This window comes from Mesocricetus auratus, unplaced genomic scaffold, assembly GCF_017639785.1.
Source record: "Mesocricetus auratus isolate SY011 unplaced genomic scaffold, BCM_Maur_2.0 Super-Scaffold_100004, whole genome shotgun sequence".
In the NCBI taxonomy this organism is placed as follows: Eukaryota; Metazoa; Chordata; class Mammalia; order Rodentia; family Cricetidae; genus Mesocricetus; species Mesocricetus auratus.
In genome coordinates this window covers 13,479,150-13,500,812 of record NW_024429189.1, presented here as the reverse complement: position 1 = coordinate 13,500,812, position 21,663 = coordinate 13,479,150, and the positions used below count along the sequence as shown (strand labels likewise).

General features: G+C 40.3%; 1 protein-coding gene across 1 annotated transcript in view; it reads right to left on the bottom strand.

The window, feature by feature from the left end:
• Positions 1–4,301: 4,301 nt before the first annotated feature.
• Kynu (kynureninase) overlaps positions 4,302–21,663 on the bottom strand; it is a 140,561-nt gene continuing 123,199 nt past the window's right edge. Inside the window, exons 11-14 of the mRNA XM_005069024.4 lie at positions 12,776–12,828; positions 10,933–11,018; positions 5,807–6,037; positions 4,302–4,801 (exon numbers count right to left, since the gene is read on the bottom strand). Of these exons, the coding sequence (XP_005069081.1) occupies positions 4,670–4,801; positions 5,807–6,037; positions 10,933–11,018; positions 12,776–12,828 (502 nt within the window). The 3' untranslated portion in view covers positions 4,302–4,669. The remainder of the gene's footprint in view (positions 4,802–5,806; positions 6,038–10,932; positions 11,019–12,775; positions 12,829–21,663) is intronic.

The window sequence follows — 21,663 nt, the reverse complement described above, 5'->3', positions numbered from 1 at the left end:
GGCGCAACACTGAAATGAGTTAATTCTTCTGAAACTAAACTAAAATTTAATTGCTATTCAATTGAAATCACAGCAGGAGATTTTATAGAGCACAATACATTTATTCCAAATTTATTTAGATATATTCTAAATTTATAAGTAAAAATAAAGAGACCCAGGATACCCAAGGCAATCTTTTAAAAATAAAAGATGAGATATTTCATTTTGCAGATGCTGGATCCTACTATGTTGTAGTAATTAAAGCAGTTCAGAATTGAAGAATGACAATAGAGATTGGGCAGCTGGAATCACAAAAGTTAACCTACACCTCCTTTCTTTCACTTTCACATCACACACACACACACACACACACACACCTACATACAAAAATGGAATTAGGAAACAAAATAAAATACAATAAAATAGGAAAAATACAATAAAATTACTTGAAAATGCTCAGAAAAAATTTCTCAGGGGTATTAAAACTTAAAGGTTACTTATATATGGTCTCTAAACGTTTGTAAACTATTACCAAGATAGAATTATATTTATATTATCCTTTCACTTGTACAGAAGCAGTTAATTTACACATTATATGTCAATGATAATCAAAACAAATAGGTGAATCTAAAAAAAAAATGATGGTGAGCAAAAGCAATTGAGTAGATCCAGTGCCAATACATTTATACAATGTTATTACACAGCAAAATTAATTCATATCCATGGGCTTACATAATTGTAAAACTCTTGAAAACATGCAAGTTATTTACAAAAGTGACAACAGGAGAGAGGGAAAGGAACTGGATTGTAACATTCTATTTCATTGTGAGTTATATGTATATGCTACTTACAATCCTTCCATAGTTTCTGTTTATAATTTGATAAAATGTAAGTATGGCTAGCATGTAATATTGTTAATATAATCTTATAAGCATCTTTAAACACTTCCCTTACTCAACCATGTAAGTTAAGTCTTCCAATTCACATTGTCATCTATTTATCATCGATCCTAGTTAGCGTTCAGCTGTCAATTTGACAAGCCCAGACTTATCTGGAAGATTTTCATTGAGGATATTGCCTCTATCAGATTGGCCTGTGGGCATGTCTGTGGGTATTCACTTGATTGTTAATTGATGTGGGAGATGGGGGCAGGCACTGTGGGTCATCTCATCCCTGGTAGATGGGTCTGGACTGTACGAGAGATGCGGCTGAACACAAGCCTGTGAGCAAGCTACTAAGGAGGGTGTCTCCATGGTTTCTGCTTCAAATTCCTGCCTTGACTCCCTTCAACAATGGACTGTGACCTGTATGAAAAAATAAACTACTTCCTCCCTAAGTCATTTTTGTGATGATGTTTGCCTTAGCTAACATTTCAATTGCTGTGATAGAACACAATGACCAAAAGCAACTGGGAAAGCAAATGGTTTATTTCACCTTACAGTCTGAGGTCCATCATCCAAGGAAGTTGAGACAGAAATTCAAGGCAGAAACCTGGAGGCAGAGACTAGAAGGAAAGTCATGGAAGAATACTGTTTACTGGCTTTCTGCCCGACAGATTTCTCAGAGTGCCTTATAGCACCCAGGGCCACCTGTCAGAGACTGGCATCGTCCCCAGTGAGCTGGACCCTCCCACATCAGCCATCAGTTAAGAACATACAGAAGCTTGCTCATAGGCAAGTCTAGTGGAGGCATTTTCTCAGCTCAGGTTCCCTCTTCCCAAATGACTCCAGCCTGTGTCTAGCTGACAAAACACCAGCCAGCACAATGTTTGTCCCAGCCACTGAGAGCCAGATAGGACATCATCAGCAGATGCTACCAGTTGTAATTAAGTATTTATTTTTTCCATGATTAATGGCTGAACTCCATGTAGCTATATTCCTTGGAAATGGAAATCATATCTTTTGTTGAGCATTGTGAAATTTTAAAAAAAGTATGACATATAGGAGGCCATGCAGGTATGAGGCTCAAGTTCTTGAGAGTCATTCCATCAATGAAGGTAAGATAACGCAGTGGAGAGGCTTGTTACATTAACAAACATATGAGTGGAATACATGGAATAGAACTACTTGGTAAACAAGAGTGTCATGTGTGTGTTGGTAGCTGTCGCTACACTCTCACATCTTATTATTTACTGCATCACAAGTAGCTGTCTGACCTAGTTTATTTCATTCAAGTTTATCAAATCAGTACCGCCAATCATATTGTAAGCATTGTATCTTGTTTCTATGTGCAAATTTAGAACACTTTGCTAATAAATACATATTACGAGTAGTATCAAAAGTGATGGCTAAGCCCTGTTGATGTGAAAGGAGAATAGTTGGTACGGCCTCCCTCATCTGTGGTGTGGTGGTGGGGACAAGGAAAAGATGTCCCCGCTTTTCCCCTACCTCCTCTAGTTGGCTAGGGAGCCGAGCCCTTTACCAGCTTCAACCTGGGGAAAGCAGGCTCTGCATCTCACCTGGGCAGCACAATAGAGCCAGAGGTGTGGGCGAGCCAGTACTGAGGTTGTGAGAGCAGAATTGTCCCCAGGACTCGTCTCTGATGTGGCAGTGTGGGCAAGGGAGAGATGCCCCCTCATCGCCTGCTACAGACGAAAGAGCTGGCTGACCCCTCCCTTACCGGCTGCAGCACTCAGGAAAAGGGGCCCTGTTCCTCATCTGGGCAGCACACTCCAGCTGATTCCTGGTGGCAGAGGCACAGACCAGCCGGCTCTGAGAGTGTGAGAGTGGGATAACTGTCCCCAACCCCCTTGTCTGCCCTTCCCCCTTACCCCAGTCACCGGTGCCAGCTACAGCACTCTGGAAAGCAGACCCTGAAGCTCGCCTGGCAGCACAATAGAGACAACCCCATTGGCGGAGTCGTAGGTGAGCCAGTCTGGAAGTTGTGAGCGTGGGCGAGCAGTCCGAATGAATCATCTGTCATGGCGTGGCTTGGGTAGGAGCAAGATGTCCTGCCCGTTAATGCCTGCGGTAGGTGGGAGAGCTGGTCCCGAGGACATGAGAGTAGGAGAGCTGACCCTGCCCCTCATCAGCTGCAATGCTCATATGCTATGCCTGGGCAACATAATAGAGCTGGCCCTGAAGGTGTAGGTGTGGGCAAACTGATTCTGAGGACACGAAAGCTGGAGAACTGGACCTGACGCTTGTTCATCACTGCAAGGGGTAAATTAGCCAGGGCTATGCAGGAAATCCACCCTGGTGGTGAAGACAAGGGAGAGCTGGCGGGATGATCAACCCTGCAACTACCCAGGCCCAGAACTAGGGTTGTGGGTTGGCTGACTCCAGCATCCATACAAACTGTGATCTGCTGGAGCGTGTGGAGGGAGCCATCCTACAGACACAAAGCTGTGGGATCGCTACAACACAGGACAACAAAGGGAACTCCAGCACCCAGGATCGATAGGGTAGCAGAAGTCAGAGGCCTCGGACCAGACCAATGACTCTTTGCAACGGACACTTGCAAATAACTGTATGTGGGTAAGGGGTGTTGCTGTCTGACTCACTGTGTCTCTTTACAGGTTCCATGATGAGACTGATTTTTTTTAAGTCTTTGTTCTCTGCTTACATTGTATTTTATTTTGAAAGGGAGGTTGAAAGAGCGGAGGGTGAATGAGAAAGGGTGGGTGAAAGAATGGAATGGGGCTGCATGATGAAAGGAAAGTTATAAACAACAACGCAAAGGCTGGGGAACGGCTGGGTGGCTGAAGCACTTGATGCACCAGCCTCAGGGCCACGTTCAGATCCCAGAAGCCACGTAAAATCTGTGGCTGTAGTGGACGCCAATAACCCCGCGCTAACAGAAGGGGGCAGAGACAGAGACCCTGAAGACTCACACTGGCCAGTCACGTGAGCTGAAGGCCTGAGTTCTAGGTCTGGTTAGAAAGGCCGTATCAAAACATGAGGTGGAAGGGCAGGAGAGATGTTTCAGAGGAACAGAGAGCACTGTCTGCTCTTCCAGAGGGCCTGGGTTCGATTCCCAGCACCCACATGGTGGCTCACAAATGGCTGCGTGATCTGACGTTCTGGTCTAGCTGCTGTAGACACGAGCCTGTATGTGATGAACAGACATACGTGTAAGCAAAACAAAACACCCATACACATAAAAATAAATGAATAAAAATTTTTGAAAATGAGGTACACAGTGACAGAGGAAGATAGCAATGCTTCACATGAGCATGTAGGCCTAAGCACCCTCACCCCTCATGGATGTGCACTTACATGGGTACACACACACACACACACACACACACACACACACACGATTGTAACAGCATAGAAAAGGGGTTTTCTTTTCCTGGAATTGTAAGGAACATCACAAGATCATACGTATTTCAGATGATTCATTTATAAGTTTTAAAAGAAAAACTATTTTTCTTTACGTCAAAATTAAAGTGATATTTCCAATGCTGACATAAGAAGCCCATATACATTATAAAGTTGTCAGTTTAAAGAAACCATTCAGGGACCATGGGATGTACAGCTTATCAAGACAGTGACCTACAGGTTGAAGCCATGTAATATCAGACTCCCCACTCCCAGAGACCCTACTCTCCAGCAATACAGTCATCAAGAAATATATCAAGTTTTATGTAAGTTTATATATAACTACCACCAGGTCTATGCAATCAATTTCTAGATACTTTTAGGGACTAAAATTCAATCGTAGTGAAATGAGAACTGCTTGAGTTGTTCTAGAAAACTTGGCTAGCTTCTGTAGAGTCAAGAATGGCAGTGAGCAGTCTGACGAACTTATAAACATCATGGAAAGAGTTATAGAGAGGGACGGGGGCCACGCGGATGCCATCTGGTTCTCGCTTGTCACACTGCAGAGAAAAACAATAAAGTCATCGTGTTAGCACTATCCACACACAGAAATTCTACTTACATGATAAAATTCCATAGATCACGACTTTCTGAAAATTCAATACATGAGCAATTCTTTTTTTTAATCACTGTAAGTAAAACCCTTTGTCCCTGTTAGTCCAAGCTTTCCTCTTGATAATGACACTAGCAGTGGGTTCACAGGTGAATGTCCAAATGATGTTTCTGGAGTCACTGGGAGCTATCTTTGAAAATGGATCCTATAACAAGCTTTCTAGAGGGTAAGACCTGGAGGAGCACATGGAACCCTGGGACCAATTTAAATGTCCAATGTTCAAGTGCCTCAATGATATTTTAGGAGCTTTAGAAACCAACCTTCATTTGTTTCTCTAATCCCTGACCATGGAGAGAGAGGAGTCTATATGTCCCCAGAACTGCTGAAGGGTTTGGAAGTAGGACCACATAATTACTTCTGGTCTGGTCATTACCGTGGCCAACTTAAGAAATGAATATTATAGGCATCAGTTAGTATAGTCTGGGTATGCTATCCCGTTTAATTCCTATAAGGAATTATATAACGACTCTTTGAAGTGCTATTAAACACAAAATGGAGATGAGAAATCTCAAGCCAACGGAGCATGGGTTCCCTGGCAACTGCCTTGGTAATATGTGTTGGAAACAATAGTAATAATTCTTTGTCTTGTTCTCATTCTAGGGAAATGTCACCACATTGTTTTTGTGAAAACACAAAATCAACCAAATGAGGATGGTCAGTTTTGTTTCTTTCAATAAAATATAAAAGGGCTATCTTGATCAGAAATAACAGAGAGCCCTTGTGGCCGTCAATCAGAAGAGTGCTGAGTGCTAAGTTGGTGTGTGACTTATTCTGACTGGTTGACGGGAATGATATGTAACAAAGTGTAAACTGAGGACTAAGACTCTTCCCAACCCAGAACCCAAAGAGAATATGTGATTCAATGCAAGACATAAACTTATCATATACATACAACAACTCCTCGTTTTTCCAGTTCCTCAAAAACACCTTTCCTGGAAACGGAAAAGGTCAGTGTTAACTGGCAGCCGCGGTCCTCTACTCTAGACGGAGTGATGATGTTCACAAGCGGCTCCTTATTTCCTGTGTTCTCTTTGCTATGGTATTGCTTGAGCATGTACTCCAGATAGCCTGTCAGTAGAATGGATTTTCTCCTCAGCGCTGTCATGGTTGCTTGCTGAAAGAGCTGAAAGTGACAATCAGATCAGCAGTGGCGACTAATTTCAAGAGAAGCAAAAGTTAAATGTAAATCACACATAAACGAGGAAATTCCCAGCTTTGATCTATTGAAAACCATCACATTTAAGAAAATCTTTTCTCTATTAAAACATGCCACCTTTGAAATGTCTCATCACTAAATAGGGAAAGCCAATTTTCCATGACAGAAAATATATTTGAATGCCATGTATGTTTGCAAGAGAAGAAAATGTTTGCTTCAGATAATTCAACTGTTGTCCATAGTTTGGTCCACAGAACATTCAAAACAAGACAAATACTTACAGATCCTAGTTAACGGTACCTATCACAGCACAACTGCTGTGTAGCTACTTGTAAACACTGTGTCATCTGGTATAGTAACAAGGAAAAAAAATACGTCTGTACAAAGCAATGGTTTCCCTTGGGTAAGGGGTCCGTGAAAGAAGACTCTGTACATATGGAGGGCAAGATGTCCACTTTGAAGAATTTCATTTGTATCTGCAGCTAACGAAGCTCTTGGAGATTGTTAGCTAACATTTCTTGTGTTCTTAAAAAGATGAGGCATTCTCTTTCACTGATTCCTTTTTATAGCTAAATGTCATTGTGTTCAATGTCAACCAGTTTTAGTTTTTATATTACAAAATGGTTTACTCTTCTACAGAAAAATACATAAAAATTATTTTCCACTTTACAGTCACAACAAGGGTGGCTGAGGTTTTCAGTCATATTTCCTGTTACTTGTGATCTAACAAAGTACCTGACAAGAAGCAACGTGGGGGGGAGGTAGTTATGCCAGCTGACTGTTTAAGAAGTGCTTTTAAGAAGTGTTTTGCATCTAGTCACACTGTGTTCACCATCAGGAACAGGGTAGACAGGAAGTGGGGATGTGCTGTAAAACTCCGAGGCCAGCCCTTATGACCTGCCTCCTCCAGAACTCCACCTCCTTTCTGAGATGGGTTCATCAGCTGGGGACCAGACACTCAAATACATGAATCCTCATGGACTGCATTCAAACCACAACATGGCCGGAGACTTCTAAAAATGTCCTCCCAGAGCTGAGAAGTTGGTTCTGAAGACCTGCAATTAACAAGCTGGGGATCGGCTCAGTGCTGGATTGCTTGCCTAAAGACCAGGGGGCTTCATGCTCAGCATGGAAAAACCATAACAAAACAAAATAAAAACAAAACAAAAACATAATAGGAGTTAGAAGAGAAATATAATGAGTATCTACATTCCCTGTTGTTTTTTATTTCTTTCATTTATTAACCAAAGATAATTTTTTAATTAGAGGAAGTTGAAAAATTCAGTTTTAAAATCCTATAGTTTTAAACAGAATTGTTGGCAGGCTTCTCTACTTGCTTTATTTTGTTGTTACTTGTAAAATGAGCATAAGCCTAAGAAAGTTAGACTCTCAAACTGAGAAGGTTATAAACTCTTAAGGATTGAAATCCTGTGGAACGTGGAGTTTTCCATTGTTATGATGTAGAATATTATTTTAAGATATGTTACATTTGTTTACACGGTGGAACATTTGTTTAATGATGCAAAGGCGTGTTGTTTTCTTTTATGTAACATTTGTTTATCTCTGTGAAGCTGTGTTGCCTTGCCTGTCTAAAACACCTGATTGCTCTAATAGTGAGCCAGGGTGTATTTTAAAAGACAGCATAAATGACGACTATCCAGCAGTGGACAGGAAGTGACAGTTTCAAACTGAAGATAGGAAATACAGGAACTACTTCTAACAATAGCAGTTGAGCAAATGTTGTTGTCAACAAAGCCATATTAATGCATTTAAAATTATTTCATTGAAAAGAACTTCCAAACTGTAAGTATGTATTGGGTGGAGGCTTCCTTACTGTGGGGGCACACATGGACATTGGAGGACAGCATTGCGAGTTTGGTTCTCTCCTGCCCCTCTATTTACTTGGCTTCCCTGTTTTTTGTAGCAGCAGTTTACATGCTGAGACCACCGTGCTCAGCTGATTTTTAAATGTACAATCCTCAAGCTGCTTTTCAAGTATATGGAACTTGTTTGGAAAGGAAAGCAGACAAGACAAACTAGCTAAATCATTTTTTTTCATTTAAATATTGGCCATATTTTAGTAGCACGAATCCCCTGCCAACTCTCATTGTCTTCTTATCTTTTTTATTTTTTGTTTTTATTTTTATTTTTGGTTTTACGAGACAGGGTTTCTCTGTATTGTTTTGGAGGCTGTCGGTCCAGCCTGGCCTCGAACTCACAGAGATCCGCCTGCCTCTGCCTCCCAAGTGCTGGGATTAAAGGTGTGCGCCACCACTGCCCGGCTGTCTTCTTATCTCTTTTGTCTTTTTTCGCTCCCAGCTTACCTTCCCAACTTCTCTCTTCCCTCACTGTTCAGCTTTTCTCTCTTTGAGACCCCTTTCGTACATTCTCTTTTTGGTTTCCTGCCTCACAGCACTTTTTCTTTCTCATCTCCACAGCATGGCTGGCTTTTCCCCAGAAACAAACAAACCATAGAAACAAAATCAAGGAGTTTAACTTGCCAATGCTTACTGGCATGGCTCAGGAATGCATGGTGATTAGGATATCAGAAAAGGGAATTGTGTGTCATTTTGTAATTTTTAAACCTTTGCGGTTTAAAATGTGGGGAAAAAACTTGAAGGCCACATTAGCCAGTACAAAGCTTGTGTAGTATGTTCAACAATAGCAAAGATGAGGTGCTCAGTTGGGGAGAGGCATAGAGTGAGTTGGAAGGAGGGGTTAACAGGAGGAAAGGGAAGGACGAAAGTGACATAATTATATTTTAATTAAAATGCCTAAAAATTAAAAACAGTAAAAATGGGGAAAAGATCATTCGGCCAGAATATAGCCCTGGTAGTGGATGCCTGCAGTGGAAGACCAGAAGCTGCTAAGACCCTTGCTTCCCGCTGCTGCAGGCGGCTGCTACATTTCTTCAGGTAGCTTTAAGTTAGGGGTTGAAGGGCAAGATCAGCCAGTCCCCAGAGTCTGGGAATGGAAAGTTGGTGCAGGTGGCTCTAATCCAGCCCAGTAGACAGGCGGTGGGATAAAGGAGAGGAGGCCTCCCTTCTGTGCAGATAGTTAGCTAAAATGAGAGGGGCTGGGTGTAGCCCAGCAGGCTGGAGTCACCCTGCACCAAAGATGGAGGCTGCTAAGTTGGAGGTCACACTGTCTTGAGGAAAAGAGAAATGGAAAATTTCAGAATATTCGAATAAGGGAAATCAGAAGCAATGAGCTAAATGCTAGCCCTCCCTTGCTCCCTAGGGTGTGGCTTGGTTACTTCCATTCTTAGCCCTTCTGTTACAACCTTGCATACTGAGATGACACCTGCTGTTTTCAAGTCACTGGACACAACGTTTCTTCTCACGGATAATAGTTATTAAATACTGTTAGACAACTACTAAATATCATTGGACAAAGTACTGAATAGATTTTTCCTCCAAAAGACTTTGAAAAATGTTACACTGGATGAAAATTAACCTTGTCACTTCCTCTATTTTCTATCAAAACAGTTCAAAAAGGTGAAAATAGCACATGCTCCATCTAGTGGTCAAATTGAGTAGGTGCTTCCTAAACTAGTATGAAATGAGAAAGGCAATTGTCACTGTCTAGGGGTGAAGGTGCACAAAACCAGGAATTTGATACTGCCATCTAGTGGCCATAAGGAGACACTGCTATATTTTGGATTTAGAAGAGATATTTCTTTCTAACAACCCCCTTCAAGCTCAAATCCTGCACAACTTGATTTCCTAAAATATCATGAATTGGATTATTTTAGATAGCATTAAAAAACAAAAAAGACCCAAATTTTTTGATTAGGAGTACAGTCAAATTTATTCAATTAATATATGCATCATTACTAAGCATATAACTTTGGAAGTGTATTTTTATTTTATGAGTATGTCTGTCTGCATGTGTAAGTGTGAACCACATGCGTGCATGGTGCCCACGGAGGCCAGAAGAGGACATTGGATTCCCTGGGGCTAGAATTACAGACAGTTGTGAACTGCCATGTGGGTGCCTGGAGTCAAACCCAGGTCCCGTGGAAGAGCAGCCAGTATTCTTAATCACCTCTCCAGCCCCTAATTATATAATTTTAATTACTTGAGAAGTAATAATTATATTAGTTTATTTACCTGAATGAATTTAGAGCATGACAAAAAGATATCAAAGACGTGACAGTTTGGGTTTCTAGATATGTTCTTTTATCTGTCTCTATTTTTTGTATACATACATAACTACATAATTTTACAAATATTAATATTGTATAAAATCAATTTAGACATATGTATGAATTAATTTAAAGAGAATACAGAGTGATTATACTAGAAATTATACATGGATACAATGCTGTAGACATCTTAATAAGAAAAAATATCCACCCCATCTAATGAGACCACTTTATCCAATGTATGGTTTCACTAATTCTTCACTGTTATCTTACAAAATTAGTCTCCTGTTAAGTGTCTTTTAGGGCACATTGGTAGTTCCTTGGCTTGGAAAACAGGAAGTAACACGATGCCTAGAACTCAGAATAATAACTGGCAATTCTTTCTCAGTAAATACCAGCTACTTAAGAGAATTAACATAGAATTAAATATTGCATAATCATTTGGTTTCTGGAAAGATGAGCATGGGCACGGCCAGGTCCACACTCACTTCAGTAGAACAGCAGCTGATATGTCTTCCCACATCAGGTCCAATTAACAAATAAAACACATTCAAGGTCACAGTCATAGTCACTGTCCTAGTAGGAAATGCTGCCTTCTGTCAATTGCTTATGCTGATTCAGGACCTTTCTCATTAGCAGAAACCCTTTAGAACTTGTTACAACCAGTGAGGTGAGCAGGCCAGGATGTGGGAAGGCAGAAGCCCAGGATTCTTACCTCTAAACTAGCATGCAAGGGACAGACCAACAAAATGGGAGGGTTGGAAATTCGGAATCCATTGGCCCCAGGGATTAACTGCAGTTCTGAAAAATTAGTATAATGTCACTATTTATAAGACATCTTAAAGAAGGGCTTACAGCTGTAAAGAAGTCACAATTGAGAGAGTAAGACTTAAAACCATTCCCCCAGTGGTATTCTTAAATGACATAAAAGAAACTCAGTGGAGGGAAAATTCTGGTGTGTTTTCACTCCATGGCAGTTCCTATGACTTGTGCTCAGTCATGTCAGCTAACTGGACACTAGAACCCTCACAAGGAAAATAAAAATGGTCTAAACCCTACCCTCTGTCTTCCTGATTCCAAGATATTATTTTCTTTTTACACCATGCTTAGAAACATTTTATGACTGTCACTTCATGAGAGAGAACATGATGCCCAGGCACAGGATTCTGAGTCACCTGAAGTCAGAGAGATGAATGAAATGACCCATGAAGGTGGCTTCTAGCTCTAGGAGCTTTGTGAGGTTACTTTCTTAGGAAAAGGAGAGGAGAGAAAAGATTTGCTTAAGTATCCTGATCTAGAACATAAAGAGGGAGCAGGTAACCCCCTAACATGATTAAATGCATCAAACTGAAGCAAGTTAAACCTAATATCATTGGACTGACCGGAAATTCACTTAAGACAAAGAAGAATGTGTTACATTTCTTTGGAAATTTATCAAGCCTTGGCCTAGCTAAAATAAGACCAACAGTCAAAGTCCAGTCTACCACTTGGTTTTAAATTATTTTGTTTTGAGTAAAGGCTTATTGGACGATGGTCTCAGTGACTTCTATGTGCCTCTAGGGTTGCTTAGGCACCATAATACAGAGTTGAGCAGAACAGCTTAAAGAGTTCCAGTCTTTTATGTCACAGCAAGAGAGCCAGTTCTGTTCTTGGCCTAATCAAATCCCCTCGTGATGGATAAGAAACCTTACCTGAGTTAACTGAAGTAACTGGTGTGAAGTTAGCAGCCTGGCTACATTACAGGCTTCTCATCTGATCGGGGCTGTCCATCAGGACTCCGTGACCTGGCTGTTGCCAATTTGAAGGCATAAAGAGTTCCCAAGAACTGGACACACACTAAACACTAAATTTATGCTCAGCTGGCAAAGGCTCATGATGCCTCTGGTGCTCTAGAAGGCTGGAGTACAGTCATGGGAAAAAGGAAGAGGACAGGTGTGCCCCTGGAGCCTGGCAGCTCACCACCTCTTGATGTAGCTGCTTGCAGTGATTCTTAGTCTTTGGTACACGGCAAATGCCACAGCAATGGAATAATTGGAACATGAATAACTGTAAACAGTTGTTTAAAGTCCCATAGTATGCCATTGGGTTTGTAATTTTGAATTTAACTTACTCTTAAACCAAACACGGAAGTCAACATTATTCACATTAAATATGTTGAATAGAACAAACAATAACTGGCATTGTCACAAAACTGTTAAGCAGAAAATTGGGACTGACATTCATGTTTCTCTGGCTCTGGCCTCAATCATCAAATTGCCCCTGTCTTGCCTGCCTGTGTTTTGGCCATTTCTACTCGGGAATTGGACCAAGCCACATGAGCCATGGGCTAGATTTCACTTCCTTTAATCTCTCTTCAAAGGGATAAAATACAAAATCATGCTAAATCTATAAACACTTAGCCTTACATACTGAAATGTCATTTCTTATTTTGGAAACCACAGCGACATTTTCAAAGTGCATTCTCCATGGGGCATGTCTATTACATGGAATACAAAGTCAGTTGAAAATTAGAATGAAGTCAAAACAAAACTGCACATGATAAAGTTGAATATACTTACTATTATCCATCTTAAATCTTGTACTGAGTTCATGGCCAAACCATCCCACTAACCTAAAATATAAGATAACAAGAGGCATTTACTCTACAATACTACTGCCGTTGATTTACACATTTCTGGCCAGCATAATAAAATAAATTGTGGTGCAAGTTAGCAAATACTTACATATATAAATGTTACACAAGAGAATAAGACATTATCAAAAATAAAGATAAAAATCAATTTTTCCCATTATTTCGTTTTAGTATAGTAAAATATATCTACATTTAATATTTTCTTACACAATGATCTTTTTATCACTGAGATGATTTAGAAGAACATTCATGGGGGTTTTGATTTTAAATGACAAACTAAAGCTTAAACATTAATGTCACCATCCATACCATGATATTTTACAGTAGAATCCTAGAGAGTTGGCCTAGCAAAACTTGACAGAGTTCTGAAAGTATTTGAATAACTTCATAAGGAAATGTATGTCTTCAGTTTGAACTTAGTTTACATTCAATGTATCTGAATGAGCCAGACTGAAAATCAAGATTATAAAGAAAAAATTCACCTCTGTCTCTGTTTTCCATCCTGTTTAGATGGAAAACAGGACAAAACAATTTAGAGTTAAAAACATACAATCAAACTGTGAGAAAAGTACAGTGCTCCCAGTTGGGAGTTTCTGTAAACAACGTTTGTGATGATATTATGTGTGCTTGATGAGCTCTAGAGATCAGGAGAAGATGAGCAAGCTCACCCTTTGGTGTAGCATAGAGGTTTAGCAGACATAGAAACTGATCACGGAAGTTCTGCCCTAATAAGTTGTCTATTCCTTGGTGGCCTCTAACTTTCAATACTTGGTAGAACTGTGGAAGGTGGAGCCTCATTGGAGGATGGGGTCACTGGGACACTGTGTGTAGCTTTGGCTCTTTCCTGCTACTGTTTTCCTTGACTCCTGGGTGCCAGGACGTGAGGCACCCTTCTCTACTATGATCTTCCTCTATAAAGCTCTGCTTCACCATGGGACCAGGGGCAATGGAGTCCCCTGACCATGAACTGAAATCTGCCACTGAGAAGCAGACTAACTCTTGCTCAGTTAAATTCTTCTTCCCAGGTATTTGTTACACAAGCTGACTAGCACGTCATTGTCAGTGTAATGCCTTAGGAATAAAGACTATGGCATTCACTTTTGGAACTTGGAGAAGTATTTGTGAATTTATACATAATAAATTCATGAAAACAAAATGAACTTTAAAATGCAGAAGTATTGAAAGGAGTTTACTGTCTTATTTTGTAAATAATATCCAACAATATTTAAAAAAATATGCAATACTCAAAGCGCATTAAACAGGTAAGCAAAAGAAACTGGCAAAAGAAACAACTCCAAAATGAAAGGAACTAGAGAGAATACATAAAAGCTATCCTTGTGTCATGCTGATTTGCTGATTGTGATATAAAGCACCCCAAAGTAAATAAAATGTGCTTGTACATTGCCATTATTTTATTTTTCTGTTTTATTTTTGTCTTTGCATGCGTATCTATTTGTCCATATGTGTACTATGCATGTGGGTATTCATGGAGATCAGAAGAGGGTTTTGAATCTCCTGGAGCTTCTCCATGTGGTTGCTGGGATTTGAACCCAGGTCTTCTGGAAGAACAGCAAGTGCTCTTCATCCCTGAGCCACATTTAACCCTATTTTCTGTATTTTAAAAATAATTTCTTTTTAAGTATAAACAAAAGAAGAAAATATAAAGGAATACACACTAGACTCATAACTACTTAAATCCTGTATTAAAAAGGTAGGCCAGATTACAGACAAAATGGCCGAGAGGGACAGCAATGATGATGCCAATTTTGAAATGTTTCATAGAGCATGTTTTTATTTTTTGGTTTTCAGATAGAAAGAATAACAAGATATTTCAAGAGCTATGTTTTCTTGAATAATGCCCAAATATGATCAAAGAGGAAATGCAAATGTAGCCCCATTCAAGAAAAGAGGTAACACATCTCAATCTCACAAATATAAATTTCGAATAATAGAAGAATTAAGCTCCATATTTAAGATACTGAACTGACAACATGATGGAAAATTTAGGATGCCTGTTTTTGCCAAGCAGTAAAAGAAAAGCAAACCTTCCCTTTGTTTACTGATGTGGATTGCAATCGTTCAAGCCTTTCTAAAGGATGACTTGTCAAAATGCATGGAAAATAGCAGAAGCAACAACATGAATAATCTACATGAAACTCTCAAATAAAGGAACAACCCTACTCACAGATGGAAATCATAAGAAATCATAAGACACAGGAGTTGCCAAAAAGTAATGGAAAATATGCAGCAATTAACAATAAATGTTAAAGAGCTAAGTTAGTAATATTCAATAGGATGTGAAAATCTCAAGGGAAAATGTATGAAAAGACAGATACAATGTTGTATAGCAGTTTGTAGAAGCAGCAAAGAAGTGCCCTTGAGGTAAGTGACCAGCCTCAATGCCCAGAAGAGATTCTAGAACTTCTGCAGCTATTTGCAAGCTGTGTAGAGAGTCCCTGGGCTGTAGCTTTCATCAGTCACCATAGGTATTGGAGTGGCCATTTTGGTGACAGTACAGTTTTGAGTCACCCCTGCTGCTACAAGAAACCCTTTGGTTCACATGTTACTCTTCATCTATTGTGTGTCTCCTTTCTGGGGTGAATAGGTGTGCATGCACATTCAAGTGTGTAGTGGAATCTTGCTTTGCCAGTGCACTTGCAATGGTGGCCACATCCTATGGGCATGGCTTCAGGTGTGCAGATGTGACCCCCTTATAAGGTAGAGGAGGGACTGGCTCAGTCTCTTGGGTTGTAATGAGAGCATCAGAAGGGCAGATACTGTATCTTCTAGAGCAGGAAGACTGCAGCGGTTTTTACTATTATTTGCATGTTTCCCTAATAAATACCTGTTTATCATTTATCTTGGAACTTTTGGACTCATTTAAACCCTGCCTTCAGGTGAGATTGGGTCTCCAGCAGGGACCGCCTGCCCATCACCCATCCCCCTCCATCTTCGGGGCCGCTCCTGGCTTCCAGAAGAGCCGCCCACACAGGAAAGAGATCAGCCCCTCCAAGACCCCAACCCAGCGAGCCCAGCTTCAGGTGAGATTGGGTCTCCGGCTGGGACCGCCCGCCCATCACCCATCCCCCTCCATCTTCGGGGCCGCTCCCGGCTTCCAGAAGAGCCGTCCACACAGGAAAGAGATCAGCCCCTCCAAGACCCCAACCCCAGCGAGTCCAGCTTCAGGAAAGAGATCAGCCCCTCCAAGACCCCAACCCCAGCGAGTCTGGCTTCAGCATCCCCAGCTTCAGCTGCAGTAAGGAAGGAGACCAGTGGAGACGGGAAGACCCCACCAGCACCCACTGGAAGAAGAGATGGGAAGAAGACAGAATAAGAGATCACTCAGCAATAGAAACACCAACATGACCCCACCAGAATCCAGGGATCCAACACCAGCAAGACCCGAAAAGCACTACATAGATGAAGAAGAGGAGACAGACCTTAAAAATTATTTCATGAAGATGATGGAGACCCTCAAAGAAGAAACAAGGAAATCCCTTAAAGAAATAGAAGAAAAAACAAACAAAAAAATCCATGAAATGGGGGAAAAAATTCAAGAAATAAACAAATCTCTCAAAGAATCTAAAGAGCACCAAGAAAAAACAACCAAGAAAATTAAGGAAACAGCTCAAACAGTTGAAGGATTGAAAGCTGAAATAGAAACGATAAAGAAAACACAGAATGAAGGGATGCTGGAAATAGAAAAGCTCGGTAAACGGTCTGGAACTACAGATGCAAGTATCACCAATAGAATACAAGAGATAGAAGAGAGAATCTCAGGTGTTGAAGACTCATTAGAGGATATAGAGTCGTCAACCAAAGAAAATCTCAAAACCAACAAATCCTTAACACAAAATATTCAGGAAATATGGGACACAGTGAAGAAGCCAAACCTGAGAATAATAGGTATAGAAGAAGGTGAAGAACTTCAACTTAAAGGTACAGAAAACATATTCAACAAAATCATAGAAGAAAACTTCCCTAACCTAAAGAAAGATATGCCTATGAAAGTACAAGAATCTTACAGAACACCAAATAGGCTTGACCAGAAAAAGAAGTCACCTCGCCATATAATAATCAAAACATCAAACCTACAGAGTAAAGAGAAAATATTAAGAGCAGCTAAAGAAAAAGGCCAAGTAACATACAAAGGCAGGCCTATCCGAATTACACCTGACTTCTCAATGGAAACGATAAAGGCCAGAAGATCCCGGTCAGATGTCCTACAAACACTAAGGGAACAAGGATGCCAGCCCAGACTACTATATCCAGCAAAGCTCTCAATTACCATAGATGGAGAAAACAAAATATTCCATGACAAAGCCAGATTTAAACAATACGTATCCATGAATCCAGCTCTACAGAAAATGCTAGAAGGAAAACCTAGAGCCAAGGAAGATAACTACATTCACAAAGACACAGGCAATATATAATCATACTTTACAAAACACCAAAAGAAAAAGGGAGGAGAAACTACACAAAATAACTTCACTAACAATAAATCAAGCGCAAACAAGGATCACCAATCAATGGTCATTAATATCCCTCAATGTCAACGGCCTCAACTTGCCTATAAAAAGACACAGACTAGCAGAATGGATACGAAGACAGAACCCTTCCTTCTGCTGCATACAAGAAACACATCTCAACACCAAAGACAGACGTTATCTCAGAGTAAAGGGCTGGGAAAAGATCTTCCAATCAAACGGCCCCAAGAAACAAGTGGGCGTAGCAATCCTAATATCTAACAAATTAGACTTCAAATTAAAATCAATCAAAAGAGATGAAGAAGGGCACTTCATATTCATCAAAGGAAAAATACCTCAAGACGAAGTCTCGATTTTAAACATCTACGCCCCAAATACAAAGGCACCTACATTCGTGAAAGAAACATTACTAAAGCTCAAAATGCACATAAAATCTCACACACTAATAGTAGGAGACTTCAACACTCCGCTCTCACCGCTAGACAGGACCTCCAGACAGAAACTTAACAAAGAAACAAAAGAATTAATAGAAGTTATGACCCAACGGGGTTTAACAGACATCTATAGAACACTCCACCCAAATACAAAGGGATATACCTTCTTCTCGGCACCACATGGAACCTTCTCTAAAATTGACCACATAATAGGAAACATAGCAAATCTCCACAGATACAAAAAAAAATTGGAATAACCCCCTGCATCTTATCAGACCACCATGCATTAACATTAGAATTCAACAATAACACAAATCGCAGAAACCCTACAAACTCATGGAGATTGAACAATGCACAATTGCACCATCCCTGGGTAAAGGAACAAATAAAAAAAGAAATTAAAGACTTCCTCGATTTCAATGAGAATGAAGACACAACATACACAAACTTATGGGACACTTTGAAAGCAGTGCTGAGAGGAAAGTTTATAGCACTAAGTGCCCACATGAAAAAACTGGAGAACAGTCATACTAGAGAATTAATAGCACAGCTGAATGTTCTAGAACAAAAAGAAGCAAACTCCCCCAGGAGGAGCAGACACCAGGAAATAATCAAATTGAGGGCTGAAATCAATCAAGTAGAAACCAGGAAAACACTGAGAAGAATCAATGAAACAAAGAGTTGGTTCTTTGAGAAAATCAACAAAATAGACAAACCTTTGTCTAAACTAACCAAAAGACAGAGAGAGAACATGCTAATTAACAAAATCAGGGATGAAAAAGGGGACATAACAACGGACTCTGAGGAAATCAAGAGAATCATCAGGGCATACTTTGAAAATCTGAACTCCACAAAATTTGAAAATTTAAAGGAAATGGACAATTTCCTGCATAGATATCACTTGCCAAAACTAAATCAAGAACAGATAAATAATCTAAACAGACCTATAACCCCTAATGAAATAGAAGCAGTCATCAAAAGTCTCCCAAACAAAAAAAAGCCCAGGCCCAGATGGCTTCAGTGCAGAATTCTACCAGAAATTCAAAGAAGAGCTAATTCCAATACTCGTCAAAGTATTCCACACAATAGAAGCAGGAGGCTCACTGCCAAACTCTTTCTACGAGGCTACAATTACCTTGATACCCAAGCCACACAAAGACACAACTAAGAAAGAGAACTATAGACCAATTTCCCTCATGAACATTGATGCAAAAATACTCAATAAAATACTTGCAAACCGGATTCAAGAACACATCAGAAAAATCATCCACCATGATCAAGTAGGCTTCATTCCAGGAATGCAGGGATGGTTCAACATTAGAAAATCTATCAATGTAATCCACCATATTAACAATCTGCAAAAGAAAAACCACATGATCATCTCACTAGATGCTGAAAAAGCCTTTGACAAAATCCAGCACTCCTTCATGATAAAGGTCCTAGAGAGATCAGGGATAACAGGAACGTACCTGAATATAATAAAAGCAATATACAGTAAACCAACAGCTAACATCAAACTAAATGGAGAGAAACTCAAAGCAATTCCTCTAAAATCAGGAACAAGACAAGGCTGTCCACTCTCTCCATATCTCTTCAATATTGTACTTGAAGTTCTAGCTACAGCAATAAGACAACAAAAGGAGGTAAAGGGGATACAAATAGGAAAAGAAGAAGTCAAACTTTCACTATTTGCAGATGATATGATAGTTTACATAAGTGACCCAAAAAACTCCGCAAGGTTACTCCTAGAGCTGATAAACACCTTCAGCAATGTGGCAGGATCCAAGGTAAACTCAAAAAAATCAGTGGCCCTATTATATACAGATATTGAAGTGACTGAGAAAGAAATCAGAGAAACATCACCTTTTACAATAGCCAAAAACAGCATCAAATATCTGGGGATAATGTTAACCAAGGAAGTGAAAGACCTGTATATCAAGAACTTTGTGTCTTTGAAGAAAGAAATCAAAGAAGATACCAGAAAATGGAAAGATCTCCCATGCTCTTGGATTGGTAGGATCAACATAATAAAAATGGCAATCTTGCCAAAAGCAGTCTATAGATTCAATGCAATCCCTATCAAAATTCCATCACAATTCTTCAAGGACCTGGAAAGAACATTAATCAACTTTATATGGAAAAACAAAAGGCCCAGGATAGCCAAAACATCCCTATACAATAAAGGAACTTCAGGAGGCATCACCATACCTGACTTCAAGCTCTATTATAGAGCTATAGTCCTGAAAACAGCTTGGTATTGGCACAAAAATAGGCAGGTAGACCAATGGAACCGAATCAAAAGCCCTAATTTTAACCCACACACCTATGAACACCTGATTTTTGACAAAGAAGCTAAAACTGTACAGTGGAAAAAAGAAAGCATCTTCAACAAATGGTGCTGGCATAACTGGGTACTGGTATGCAGAAGACTGCAGATAGATCCATGTTTATCGCCTTGTACAAAACTTAAGTCGAAATGGATCAAAGATCTCAACATACTTCCAGCCACACTGAAACTTTTAGAAGAGAAAGTGGGAGATACTCTTCAACGAGTTGGTACAGGAGACCACTTCCTAAACATAACACCAGTGGCACAGGCACTGAGATCGACAATTAACAAATGGGACCTTCTGAAACTAAAAAGCTTCTGTAAGGCAAAGGACACAGTCAAAAAGACAAAAAGGCAGGCCACAGAATGGGAAAAGATATTCACTAACCCTACATCTGACAGAGGGCTAATCTCCAAAATTTACAAAGAACTCAAGAAACAAGTCTCCAAAACACCAAAGGGTCCACTTGAAAGGTGGGGTACAGAGCTAAATAGAGAATTCTCAGTAGAGGAGGCTAAAATGGCCAAGAGACACTTAAGAAAGTGCTCAACATCCTTAGCCATCAGGGAAATGAAAATCAAAACAACTCTGAGATACCATCTTACTCCTGCCAGAATGGCTAGAATCAAAAACACCGAAGACAATTTATGCTGGAGAGGATGTGGAGAGAGAGGAACACTCGTCCAATGCTGGTGGGAATGCCGACTCATACAGCCTCTTTGGAAATCAGTATGGAGATTCCTCAGGAAAATGGGAATTAATCTACCACTAGACCCAGCAATTCCACTCTTAGGCATTTATCCAAATGAGGCAGGTTCATACAACAAGGGCATCTGCTCCACTATGTTCATAGCAGCATTGTTTGTAATAGCCAGAACCTGGAAGCAACCTAGACGCCCCTCAACTGAAGAGTGGATAGAGAAAATGTGGTACATTTACACAATGGAGTATTACTCAGCAGAAAAAAACAATGGAATCTTGAAATTCTCAGGGAAATGGATAGCACTGGAAGAAACCATCCTGAGTGAGGTAACCCAGTCGCAAAAAGACAAACATGGTATGTACTCACTCATATATGGATTTTAGATATGGATCAGGATAGTGCCAGTCTGCACTTCCACAGATAGAGAGTCTGGGAAACAGGAAAGAACCTAAAAGATATGCATATATGCATAGTACCCAAGAGAAGAGGATGGATACAAGATCCTCTGAATGGATGGGGAACACGGCGAGGGGTGGGCGGGAGTGGGACCTGGGAAGAATAGAGGGTGTAAAGAGGAAGGGAGTTGGTCATGGGGGAACAGGAAGTTGAGGGGGTGGGGGTAGAATAGGGGGAAGAGGGAATCATAGGATCGAAGACAGATCAGGCACCAGAGTGACCTCTAGTGATCTAAAGGTATAACATCAATTGGCAAGCTAAGCAATAGTGGAGGGACCACCTCAAATGCCCATTCCTGATAATGAACTTGATGTCTATAACCACCCGGGAGCCTTCATCCTGTGACTGATGGAAGCAGAGGCAAACACACAACTAATCACTGAACTGAACCCAAGGAACCCAGT